This window comes from Macadamia integrifolia, chromosome 9 (assembly GCF_013358625.1).
Source record: "Macadamia integrifolia cultivar HAES 741 chromosome 9, SCU_Mint_v3, whole genome shotgun sequence".
Classification (NCBI taxonomy): Eukaryota; Viridiplantae; Streptophyta; class Magnoliopsida; order Proteales; family Proteaceae; genus Macadamia; species Macadamia integrifolia.
The window spans coordinates 12,874,557-12,887,035 of record NC_056565.1 but is presented as its reverse complement, the minus strand read 5'-3'; the positions used below and the strand labels follow the sequence as shown (position 1 = coordinate 12,887,035).

At 37.0% G+C, this 12,479-nt stretch overlaps 1 protein-coding gene and 2 non-coding genes across 7 annotated transcripts; 1 reads left to right on the top strand and 2 right to left on the bottom strand.

Annotated features, from left to right (window-relative positions):
* The first annotated feature begins 2,411 nt into the window (after positions 1 to 2,411).
* On the top strand, positions 2,412 to 2,483 carry TRNAP-UGG. Its single transcript has one exon. It is a non-coding gene; the product is annotated as a tRNA-Pro (tRNA).
* Positions 2,484 to 2,910: 427 nt separating this feature from the next.
* Positions 2,911 to 2,982, bottom strand: TRNAP-AGG. Its single transcript has one exon. It is a non-coding gene; the product is annotated as a tRNA-Pro (tRNA).
* A 539-nt stretch (positions 2,983 to 3,521) lies between these two features.
* LOC122089916 lies at positions 3,522 to 11,335 on the bottom strand. 5 transcript variants are annotated; one of them, XM_042659691.1, is made up of 9 exons: positions 11,187 to 11,325; positions 11,029 to 11,116; positions 8,655 to 9,068; positions 8,339 to 8,453; positions 7,432 to 7,747; positions 6,854 to 6,926; positions 5,513 to 5,603; positions 5,277 to 5,356; positions 3,522 to 4,247 (listed from the first exon to the last, which is right to left on the bottom strand). In XM_042659691.1, exons 2-9 carry the CDS (start codon positions 11,083 to 11,085, stop codon positions 4,104 to 4,106), a joined length of 1,290 nt encoding a protein of 429 aa, XP_042515625.1. In that variant the 5' UTR covers positions 11,086 to 11,116; positions 11,187 to 11,325; the 3' UTR covers positions 3,522 to 4,103. The 5 variants fall into 5 exon arrangements, 4 of the variants coding, with proteins under 4 accessions (XP_042515625.1, XP_042515626.1, XP_042515623.1 ...); XM_042659692.1 differs by lacking the exon at positions 11,187 to 11,325 and adding an exon at positions 10,844 to 10,915 and having other exon boundaries at positions 11,029 to 11,144; XM_042659689.1 differs by having other exon boundaries at positions 11,029 to 11,319.
* Positions 11,336 to 12,479: the final 1,144 nt, after the last annotated feature.

Here is a 12,479-nt window from a genome sequence, read left to right as displayed (position 1 = left end):
CCCCCCAACCCCGCCCAAAAAAAAAAAAGAAAAGAAAGAAAAATTTCACTGAAGATCTTTATGATGCTGCTACTTTGTGTTTCATTATTCTCTTTACAGAGGAAGCTGTACAACAAATGGAATTGCACGAGTATACAGGAATGCATGTATTAACCCCTCCCACCATTTTTTTTTGTGTGATTTGGTTTTGCTGAAGTTTGATTGAGTGTGTCCTGGAATGCAAGTTGTTGAGGCATTGTCCTGACTTACTCTTTTTTTGGTGCCAAGACTCTTAAGCTCTGTTCGGTGAATTTTGTGTTTTATTTTATGGGTTGTAGATCCAACATACTATATTTTGGAAGGTTGTCCAGTCAGTATCAAATTTTGATTGGAAATGTTGTTCACGTCATCATTCTATGCTTACGTTGAATTTAAATGATTTCAACTTCCTCATGTGCTTATGATGCAACATTTATCATTCGAAGAAGAAGTCAAATTATTTTTGGCAATATATAAAGAATAGGGAATGGTGGCGGAGGGTTAGATAAGTGATAAAACCCTAAAAACCTCATACATGATGGGTTTATGGAGAAATAACCTATAAAGTCATTAAAATAGGTGATGAAACTCGGCTTAGCTCCACTCCCCATGCTTCTTGGTAAGTAATGAAATAGTTTATGGTGAAGAAAACTTACCATACAACAATAACAAGATTGAAGCTTATGACACAAGAAGAGGCTAATTGATGGACCAAGTGCCCAAGTACAAATCTCAGCACCCCTTGTTCCTGATGTTAAAAGCCCTTGTAATCCTGATCTGGTAAATGAAATGGATGATTGTAGTTGCCCATGCTCCTCTCTAATGCGTTGGGCGCCTAGTTAATAGCTGAGAAGACTTGGACACACACACGTGCGTGTGCACGTACAAAGACATTGGTGTGCAGTTTCAGCTCAATCTTTTTCTCCAGCTCACTATCTCTTAAGAACTCCTGAAGGTCTCTTGTTAAGGTTTTTTTTTTCTATTATATTGAACAGAATATTTTTTCATCCAAGGTAATTTAATGCTTTGATTGGACATCTGGAACTTCATTTCTATTCCTATTGTCAAAATGGAAAATAGGTTTTTTTTTTTTTTCTTTTTCACTTCAATCAGAAGATTAAATCCCATGGGTTAAGTGACTACTCTCTTTCATGTGAGTGGAGGAAAATTTAGGGTCCGTTTGATAAAGTTTCAAAAAATGTGTTTTTGCCGTTGCTGTTTTGAGAAACAGCAGAAGCGGAGCAAAAAGTGTTTGATAAAACTGTTTCGTTTCACTTATTTTTAGAAATAGAAATAGAAATTTTTACTTATTTATGGTTTAAGAAACGACCCAGGCGAACTTGTTTCGCCGTTTCTGGAAACGATTTGTGGCAATGCTTTCACTGGTTACCATCGATTTCTAAAAACATGATTTATCAAACACCTTTAATTCCGTTTCTGTTTCTAGAAACTAAAATTTATGTTTCTGTCATTTCTTGAAACAGAAACGGCAGAAACGTTATCAAACGGGCCCTTAATTCTTTCTGTTTTAACATTATGGGCTTTGAGGATCGGCAAGGGATGATGATGATGATGGTAATGCATTACTATTGAGGATTGGAATGATTCAAACAATATATTCCAGTGATTTAGAAGACCCTTCTTCATTAACAATAGGCCTTTTGCCAAGTCACAACTACTAATCTTTGTAGGGGAAAGGAAAAAAAAAAAAAGGTTAAATAAGTACACCAAACATGTACACATTGTTAATACAAAAGAAACCCTTAATAAAATTGTTTGGAAAATATCGTTAGTTAGAAAATAGGGATGTTAATAAGTCATGGAACCGAAAGATACGCATAGCTTGGGCCTTGTATCAAGTTTGACCTCAAATAAAGTTGATTGGAGGATAAGGATTCATGTAGGTGACCCCATTTAGTTGGGATAAGATTATTCATTCCTCCTTTCATAAAAGTAAGTTAGGTGATTGATTGTCTTGCTGGTGGACATAATGTATGTATGACACTTTGACTTGGTCGATCCATATTGGTACATTAGGTAAACAGTTAGTACTTTATTATAATATATCATAATAAGCATGTGATTGATCTATAGAGATACGTTAGGTAAATAAATGGCACCTTATTATATTCAATCATAGTCATTCAATCTTTTTGCATGGATCTTTGCATTCGTCCTTGTTTGGATCTTTCATGTACCCGACCCATTGAATTAGGATAAGGTTGAATTTGTTGTAATAGTTATGGTAAATAAATAGGGGACACGACAAGAAAGTGTTTCCTATCTCACTTAGAGCAGTCGAGAAAACGATACGGTGTTGGGTTGGGTTGGGTTGGGGTGGAGACACGACCTAATATTATCAATGTAAACTAACCTTTTTCTGCCATCTGAGTGGGCATTTGGTCTAGTGGTATGATTCTCGCTTTGGGTGCGAGAGGTCCCGAGTTCGATTCTCGGAATGCCCCTTTTTACACTTCTGTCAGCAGCTCACATGTTAATTTCCTCAATGTCCCATAATTGGAATATAAAATCATTTCAACCTTTTATTATAATAATTGATTTTGATGTAGAAAATTTGATGCAAGATTTTTAAGGTAAAATTAAAATTGATTTCGGTAAATGGGATCAATTTCAAATTTACATCTTCTTTAGCACTTATGGAAGCCATTCCGAAAATTGAGAAACCCATATGAGATACAGATATGGGGTAATAATTCCATATTGATAATATGTGGTCATTGTTTCCAACCAAAATAGTGAGTAGCTCACGCAAGTCTCCCCCCAGGAATTAGTCAAAGTGTACGTAAACTGAGCGGAATACCTTGGTTAGCAAAAAAATAAAGTATGATTGATGTAAAATAAAATAAGTAATTGATCTTCAACAATGAAAAAGGGGCATTCCGAGAATTGAACTCGGGACCTCTAGCACCCTAAGCGAGAATCATACCACTAGACCAAATGCCCATGTTTGAATTGTTAATACTATTATTTTTTGTAGATCATGTGACACTTGTCCAAAACCATTGCAAGCAAGATGAATATTTGTTTCCCCCAAATCTTGATCTCCTGACTCTTAAGTTTTCCCGTTTTAATCATAAGCGTCCACTCCCTTCTCCCGTCAATGATTTCTCATACTAACCCCATAATCAAATGAATCGAATCATTTTTCATTCAACTTTCATCGAAAAAAATAAAATGTATTAAACACTCTGTATAAGTGACCCCAAGAAGATAAGAGGAACTAAACTCAAAATCACACGCATCTTGAGACAAAGATCCCTTACCAACTCGGCTACCCTTGAGGTTAAGTATAATAGATTTTAATCAGTACCTTTGTTATCTATGTATTTTACGTCATCTCTCACATTACTAGGGGATTTTGTTATTATTGTTATTGTAATCATATTTATTGATATCAGCTTGCATTGAATGTTGAAGTTTTAATACAGGCATGACAATTCTAGTTATTTTCCACTACACTCTTCTGTATCTTAAGAAGGCACTTGCTGCACAATACAGATGATTGATTCAGTTCACTTCAAAAGGGAAACTAAAAGATCTTGCTTGGGCAAGTTACAAAGACAGACCAACATGAAGAAATAAAATGGTAAATTTTTACAAACCATGTATCCACTTACCCAGAATAGGTTTACCAAAAAAGCAGAAAAAAAAAAATCCCCACAGCCAGAGGAGAAGGATTCACACCTACTCAAGTCTAAAAAATGAACATTTGCAGCCTACAGCCCTTTATCCAAATGATGGTACAGAAGCTTTTTCAAAAACAATATATAACCATCTTCCAAACACAGCCAATGAAATTGGGAAAAGTTTTAACTGCTTTCTGCTCTTTTTGGTTGGGTGAAATCTCTGGCTGTTAACACATGCAGAAAGGATACTTTCTGGGCTTCACTTCTCAGTAAGGTTGCGTAGGCAAAGGAAGACACCAAATAACTTGTGCAGATAGGTGGATCTCATACAACTGAAGATCTTCTCATTCTACTTTATCATTGGCTTCAACTTTTTGAATCTTCTATGTATACAACATGAGCTTGTATGTTGTAAGGTGATTAACCTCATTTCTCTTATCAGGCCAGATTAGGGTTGTTCTGAGTCTGGGTAACCTGAGCTCGCCAAGCATATATACGAAGATACAGGGAGTTAAGGGCCATTGTAATTCCAAAACCCCAAAATGATGCAAGCAGGATGGAATATACTGGATTCAAGTTAAGCTGCAAGAAGAAAGGTCATGGAAAAGGTTATTTACCTACAAAAAGGAAGCAGAAAAAACAAAAGCAACCACCCCACCCCCCCCCCCCCAAAAAAAAAAAAAAAGAACAAAGAAAATAACAAATTACTGGATTTCGTTACAACAAATAATGGAAGGGCTTAATAATGACCTGTTCATGACAGTTGGAAACCATCACAACTTGCCACACCAGCAAAAAATGGGCCAGTTAATGTCATAGAGGATCTCACACCCACATCACCAGTCTAACTTCCAGCCCAAGGCAGGTAGGGGAAGTGCCTTAAAAGGGGAGTTCATGTTCTCATAAAAATACAGAAATGCCCTTAGATACCATCAAAATGGAAAGGCATTCTTGTAATTATATGAAACTTTAAGCTTTCAACCAGGTCTTCTATCAGATTGAACCACTCATGTCCATCCAACTATGCCACATGGAAAGAAAATATGACCTTATGACAGAATCAAACACCACTAATACATTGTTCCATTTATGTTTGCCATCATAAAATATTTTATCCAGCAAAGTTAAGACCCTTAGCAAGTACCAGTCAGGGAATGCTAATAAAAGTTGCAATTAGGAACAATTATACACATAAGCAGGGCTTGCTATCTTCATTCATATAAGTGAAATTTGGGAAAGAAATCGTAGAATGGATGCTCGATTTTCGAAAACCTACTCATCCAGGAGAATCCAATATCAGTTGCCAATGTTTGGACACCCACAAAATTGAAATAGATCTCTTAAGTTTTTTTTTTGTTTCACTGCATTTAAGAATATTTACAGAGCCATCCCAAGAGAGATTTAAGTAATGAGATTGTCAGCCAGATGTAGCATGAAGTTAAAAGCAAAGCTGTTCAGTGCAAATGCCAAAGCCAATGTGCAGTGTTGTAAGTTGTTACTAATAGCACTAAACTCAGATTTTGTAGAAGACATAATTCAACTAGCAGAGAAATAATTTATATTTCAAATGAGTAATGAAATCATGCAATGTGAGTTAAAAGAGCCACTTACCAGAGAATAGAAAAGGTGGAGAATTACAGCCACAATTACAAATTCAAGTGCTGCATATGTCCATGTATGCTCTTTGATTGCTGCATGTAAAATTATAAAATTATATTTTGATTACTAACATGTTGAATTGATTTTAAAAGAATTTAAAGGGGGTGGGGGGGGGGGAAGAGAGATTCTGGATGTAAACCATCACTAGAACAAGGATTACTGAAGTTTCTTTTGTGGATCAACTATACCAAGGACGACTGCGAAAATCGATCCCATAATACCAAGAGTGAATGAAAATGGTGCTGCAATCAATACTGCTTGAGATTTCATTTCACCAACCTATAAAGTACGAGGACAAGGAAAAAGAAAAATCAACTTATACACCAATTAGCATGACACAAGTAAGCAAATATGATTTTTTTTTTGGGTAAAGAAGCAAATATGATTAGATAGTTTGAGATAATGCCTCTACCAGCTTAATAAGCTCAGAAGCATTTTATCCATGAATTTTCATGCATTGATGCAGAAGGCCAAATGGCCCATTTCCATATGATTTACTCTTGGATGCAAGGGCAAAGCCACTTCTAGCAAGCCTTCTTTAAAATGTTCTATTAAATACTTGTTTCTTTCTTTGAAATCTCTCGTTTAATTAGTTTTCTTCTGGTCCAAGTTACAGATTTACCCTAAAGGGATGGTTAGCTAACCCCAAAGAAGCCGGCATAATATTTTTTTTCATTTAATGGAAGTTTGAACAATTGCTTTGTAACAACTTGTTTCAGAAAAAAAAACCTCCTCCACGGTGGAAATCCACTAGCCTCTTCATTTATTGGTGAGGCTCGAAAAAAAAATGAAGTCCTACCCCCACCCCATTGTTGATATTCATTTGCATTCCAATGTCAGCGTTCCCACTACTAGTTTATGCTTGTGGAAGTGGAATTAGTAATAGGGCATAGCTATGAACTTACATGAAGACATCCACTTGAAGAGAAGGGCATGGGGGAATGAAATTTTAAAGCCCCAGGACAACCCTCCATTCAAAGCACCTTGTTCCTTATACAAGGCTTGCTAACTTGTTAAGGGTGGCCTGGCTCTTTGCATCACAACAGGGAGCTTTTAAGCCCAAAACATTTTTCTGTAATCCTAAACATCGTATGAACACAATAATGTCCTTTCAAACAGAAGAAAACTGCAAATCATCAAGAGAAATTTAGAACAGAAAGCTAAAACTGTGAAAAATAAGAGGGAGTGAAGGCAAATGAAATTTCACTTATATTTCCCTCAAACTATAAGCTTCACCCATTCAAGGACTAACTTGCTTTTCTCTATTGACACTTGATAACCAAAAAATACATTGGCTTTTGAGTTTTGACGGATTAATGATATGACAGCACTTTTTCATCATGTCTTTGATTGCCCTCTTTTTCTTCTGTTGGAAAAATGGTTTAGCAGAAGGATAAAACAGCATTCCAGTCACATCTCTAAAACATAGGACATTTCACAATTTACTTTTAAGACAAGGGACAACAGCAAGCTTCAACAGAAGTTACAAAGCTGATTCTAGATTTATTCTCATAAGTTGATTGGCATACCAGCAGCTGCTCAAGGAAGAAGAAATAACATATTGTGCTAATCAAGATGAGCACCACTAAGTCCTTCCAGTCACTGCACCAACCAAATACCAAACAAAAGTGTCAAACAAATGAAGTGAAAGTAAAAGCAAGTTGATCAATGAGTAAAGAAATTGGATGATATTGTCTAGCCTGGCTAGGATGTGTGGCCTTCACCCTGGAGACCTGGGTTATAATCCTCAGGCGACAAATTTTTAGTACCCATGAAAGAAATTGCAACTCATTCATCATTCAAAATAACATTTTTTTTACTGTGTTACGTCACAGTGAGTTTAGAAAAATGAGTAAGATCACTTTTCTGATAGAAAATTCAACTCAGACTAATTTTTCTGACACATTGAGTCATGTTATCAACAAACAAGACCAGTTTGATTGCCATGTTACCTACCGTTCCCCCACCCCCCCCCCCCCGGGAAAAAAAATTAAGATTAACTCATACCAGTTTCTGACCAACACTACCGTTTGACTGAAACTTAAGCTTTAATACGATAGTCAAATTACAACTAAGTTGAAAACCACTTGACAATAAATTCTCTCACCTTGTCGACTGCAAATTTGAACTTTGTCTATTGTTCTCTTGTCTGTTAGCCCTTGGAGCAGAGCTCTGTACCCTAAGCAAAGTTACAGGCAGGTTGCGCACCTCTTGCCCACAGATATCACACTTTTTATTTCCTTTGATGCTGAACCACTTCACTGCACATTCTTCGTGTGTAAGTCTTAAAGCACCTTTACAACTACACTCAGTTTTGAGTGTGTTTCCCCCTTCAGACAATTCAATAAAACAGATCCTGCAAACTGCTTCCTCCTCAGGAATCTCTTCGTCCTCATCTTCCATATGAATGGGAGTTATTTCGCCTGAACAGGTAGAAAAGAAAGATGTAGAAGCTTACAGACAAGAACGAAATTTTAAATATGACAATAAATTAACACAGTTTGATCATCATCCATATGAGAGATTACGGGGAAACAGGACAAGGGAGCTGGGAGTTAGGAAAGTTTGTGAATGGTGACTTGCCAGGTAATTGTCACTACAAATTCTTGAGTTGTGCAAAACTGCTAACTAACTCATGAAGTTCATCCGAGTACTTGATGAGTATGATAGTAAATCAATTTTTTTTTTGTCCATGTTCATGAACAGTTTTCAGTTTACTTAGACATATATAACAACTCAACGAATTCAGAAATGGTCATACCGAATATGGAAATCCTAAGCTAACCAAGATATCCCAATTATTGACCAATAGGACTGAAAACTTTTTCTTTGCTTTGAATAAAAAATAAAAAATGAAAAAAAAGGCCTGAAAACATCTTAAACAGGTTGATTTCTCAATAATAATTTAAAAATCAATGGGAGGAAATAGAATTGCAGTACATGTACAAGGGGTTTTTAATTAAAAAGAAAAATAGAGTAACAGTGCATGTGTGTGCATAAGTATATACATATACCATCAGCATGATCTACTTGCGCAAACTCCTTTCGGGTGGCAAAGGACATAGATCGCACAATAACAACATTTCGCATTGGAACTGACAAAGACCTTGACACCTTGACTTCCCCTTTCTGCACAGATTGACCGAGCAACAATATTAAAACAAACAAACATACTAGTAGTTGAAGAAATAACATTAGAAACTTTTCAAATAATAAAAGAACCATCATTTTACTGTCAAAAATAAAAATAAAGTTCCACAACTTTGACTCAATAGTGAAGCACATCATTACAACATTTCATAGAACCAAGAGGATCACCAGTAAACTTACATGTGGTTTCTGCTGCGCAGCCCATTTTCTTGCTGCGGTGGATGTAGAAACCGAAGGTGACAAATTCGATGCCGGTGTAACAGGGAGGGAAACACATCTCTTCCAAGAGGGTTCTGCAGAAGAATCGGCCATGTCAGAGCTCTCAGGGACTACGGTGGGGTCTGGACTCAGGAGTGATCTTCTCTCGCCTTCAGGTGCAGCTGCCTTGTGCTTGAAGCTTATCCCCCTTAGAAAGCTTCTTGGAGACAAACCACCTTTGATGGAATTTTGAGACTGCAGGAGACCCTTTACACCACAGCTATTGCCCAATTTTACCAATCGAGGGGGTATTTGAAGTGACAGATCTAACTTCCTCTCACTGGGTCCTGAAAGTGTATCCTTTTTTTTTGTAGAATCCATTATTTGGTGAACCTCCTGCATATATGAGAATTCCACGATTACCTCCAACGGTTTGGAAAGGTAAGAATCTAGAAACACATAACAAGTGGGAAATGCACCAGATGTTCCACACTCTTCAAGTATGCAAGCGTGTCAAAGCAAAGAAAGTATGCAGTAGATATGAGAACTCAACCCTGAATAAAGAAAGTGGCTTATGAGATCCTAACATAACCCATAAGAGGGGGAAAATTTTGCCCAGATGCAGGCTTAGTAGACCCAACTGGGCCACCACAGTGAATTTAGCTTGAACTCCTTGACAAGCATCATCCCAAGCTGTTTGAAGCTATAGTATTTTTCTATCTTGTTGACAGGAATTTGTCACCCAATGAATTAGCACTGACCATTACAAACCTGAAGAAAATCAACCCTGAATCCAGTCCTTCAGGGTATGGGTACCCAGCTGTTGTACCAACTTCAGACTTTTGGCCCAGCATAGTAGGCAATGCAGCCCTTCCTCTGTCATTTGATAGTGTGGTTAGGCCCCTCTTCACACTCTTAGGATCTCTTTCAGACAAAAACTGGTACCATAATCTCATACAGAAGCATTTGTATATCTTCTACTTAAGGTGAAAATGGATGATTAGATCCTTTTTCTGACCCCCACATAATGAAATTCAAAACCACCTTATTTTAATCACCACTTAAACACAGTTTTAAGTACTATGTTACTTAGCAATTTCAGTGAGGCTTTACAGATCAAAAGCACTACTTCTAGAGCACACATCTAACATGCTTTAAGAACTTAGAAACCCTATATGTCAATTTAACTATGGGAAAACTGTCTCTCCAGATACATATTTGGAGTAGTTGTCACAGAAATAAACGTACTCTAACCTGCATGGGCAAGTAACTGCAAAATCTGGGCAACAAAACTGTCCAAGTGCAGCTAACGTAAACTCGGTTATGGATTTTTCGGGTTATTCTACACCAATTCAGCTTCTCAGCTTCAGCCCATCCTAGCTAGGAACAAATCTTCAAGTATTAAATAAACACCCCACCACTGGATAAATGTAGACCAAATGGGTCTAAAGTCCAAACTGTATGTCCTTAACAAATTCAAACTAAACATAACTCACTACCCTAAATTTCAGATACATCCTTAAACAACAACACAAAAGAGAGCACACAAGTAAAAAGTGGCTTCAAGAAATGTAAATTGACTCCAGCAAAATCCACACTGAATCAGCAGACGTGGGATATGAATTAAAATTTATTTCTTTTTCTAATTTTCATTTTCTATCTTTTCTCCTTTGCTTCGCCCATGGCTTTTGAACACTTCCTTTACTTTTTCTGACGAGAGAATCATCAACAAATCTCAATGGCCTCCGTTTTATGGATAAAATGTCAAATAGCCAATCAGGCCAAAAAATTGAGTGAATTAAACCCGTCATTTTTATTTTTTTTTGGGTGGGGTGGGGTGGGGTGTGGGGTGGGGTGGGGGGGGGAGAGAGAGAGAGAGAGAGAGAGGCTTGACACAATGACTCAATTAGTCACAAGTTCTTAATATTCAGCCATCACACATACCAAAAGAAACACATTCACGCAGATATAATTTATTTAACTGCAATTAAGCATAACGCCCTCAACCGGCGGAGAAACATGGATAGAAGTTTTCTTCTGGGGTAAACGAATTGGGTAAGTATCAAATCAACTAAAAGGGCAGTCAACGACATTCCTGGGGGAAAAGATTGAATACTAGGAACAGAGAACTCCAACTACGTATAAGATCAATAATAATGACATTCCAGAACCTCTTTATCAGCAAAAGCACAATGATCTCCACTCTCTCATGTGTAGTGATCTCAGTTCATTTTGTTGCTGCCCTAGAGAGACAATGAAATCCTCTGTTTTTATTGGTAAAGATATACTCAAGAAGAACATGCAAAGCATTGAAATGAAAAAAAAATAAAAATAAAACACAGATGAGAGAAATAACCTCTTGAGACCTTGCATCTTCGACTCCAACTCCACTAGAGCCCGCATCGCGTTGCATCCTTCCCCTGTCAGTCGCTTCCAAAGATGATCTGCTTCCAAGTATTAGCCAATTCTTATGATATAAATGAGACCACAAGAGCAAGGAAAGGAAGAAATTACCCTCTCTCTCTCTCTCCACTTCTCTGAATTTACTCGGAAGAAGACGACACTGGTCTCTGTTGCAGTTGCTGGGACGCTGACTGCAGAGCTGTGTCTGCTTATGCATTACAATTGGAATAATTGTCCAGAAATTATTGTTATTTTTTTTTTTTTTGGTGAGAATTAGATGAGGGTAATGGTGGGACCCGTTACAAGTGGGAGCGACTAAAGGGATGGGATTCTTTCCCATATAGTCATTCCCCTGGCCGTGAAATCACTCTCTAATCCTGAGCTTTATGAAAATGAGTCGGATTCATGACGAATTTCCATCTTTTCACTTTGATTCTTATCCTACCCAAGAAATCTCACAGGTAAGAGTAGCCCCTTTCAAAAATGACTGCCTTTTATTGTGCAAAAGAAAACAATTTTTATGGTTGCACCAAACAAGTGGGTAACACGCAGGGGATTCGAAGTCGAGACCTCCTGGTGAGTATGGGATTTTTGCATATCATAGCTCACCAATTGTCCTAGACAATTGTTGTTTAAGAGGTGAATCTTCACGTATGTGAATGTACGTAAACTTCCCTGGTCCATGGATATGGTATCTATTAAATGAAGAGAGAGAAAATAGATATCATATCCACGGACCAAGGACATTTACGTATATTCATGTACGTAAAGATTCATAGACCTCCCTTTCCACCATAGTCCTGCATGATAACATTTTTGGTTCTTTGTTTAGCACATGGTTAATTTAGTGAACACAACATTATTGCCATCACCATAATCGTAATCTCCATCATTACCATCACCATTATTAAAATTTTAGGCATTCAATAGAATTTTTGAAATTTATAGAAGTTCTAGAAAGAGAATTATTGTGCATATTAAATAAATAAATTTGGATTCTCTGTGGCGTGACAAGACGTCTAACGTGCATTCAATGCCCAGAAACACCTTGGGCTCCGTTTCTGTGTGTTTTTAACCATTGGATACGCGCCATAGAGGAGCCCAATCCACAATAAATGTTTTTTTATTTCTTTTTCTGGTTTAGAAAAAAAAAATTCTTATGACTGTATTTGGTAGTCATTCTATTCTAGAAACAATGTTTCATGTCAAATCAAAATTTTCCGTTTCTGTGCCAAAATTTTGTTTTGGAACAAAACTCAAATGTTGGAACATGGTTATCATGTTCTAACATTTCTCATTTCTGGCCTTTTTTTTTTTACCTAGTTTATTTCAAAAAAACGAAAAAGCGAATCGTGGATACCAAACGGTAGATTCTATTTTCTTATTCCCATAAAACGTAAAAAT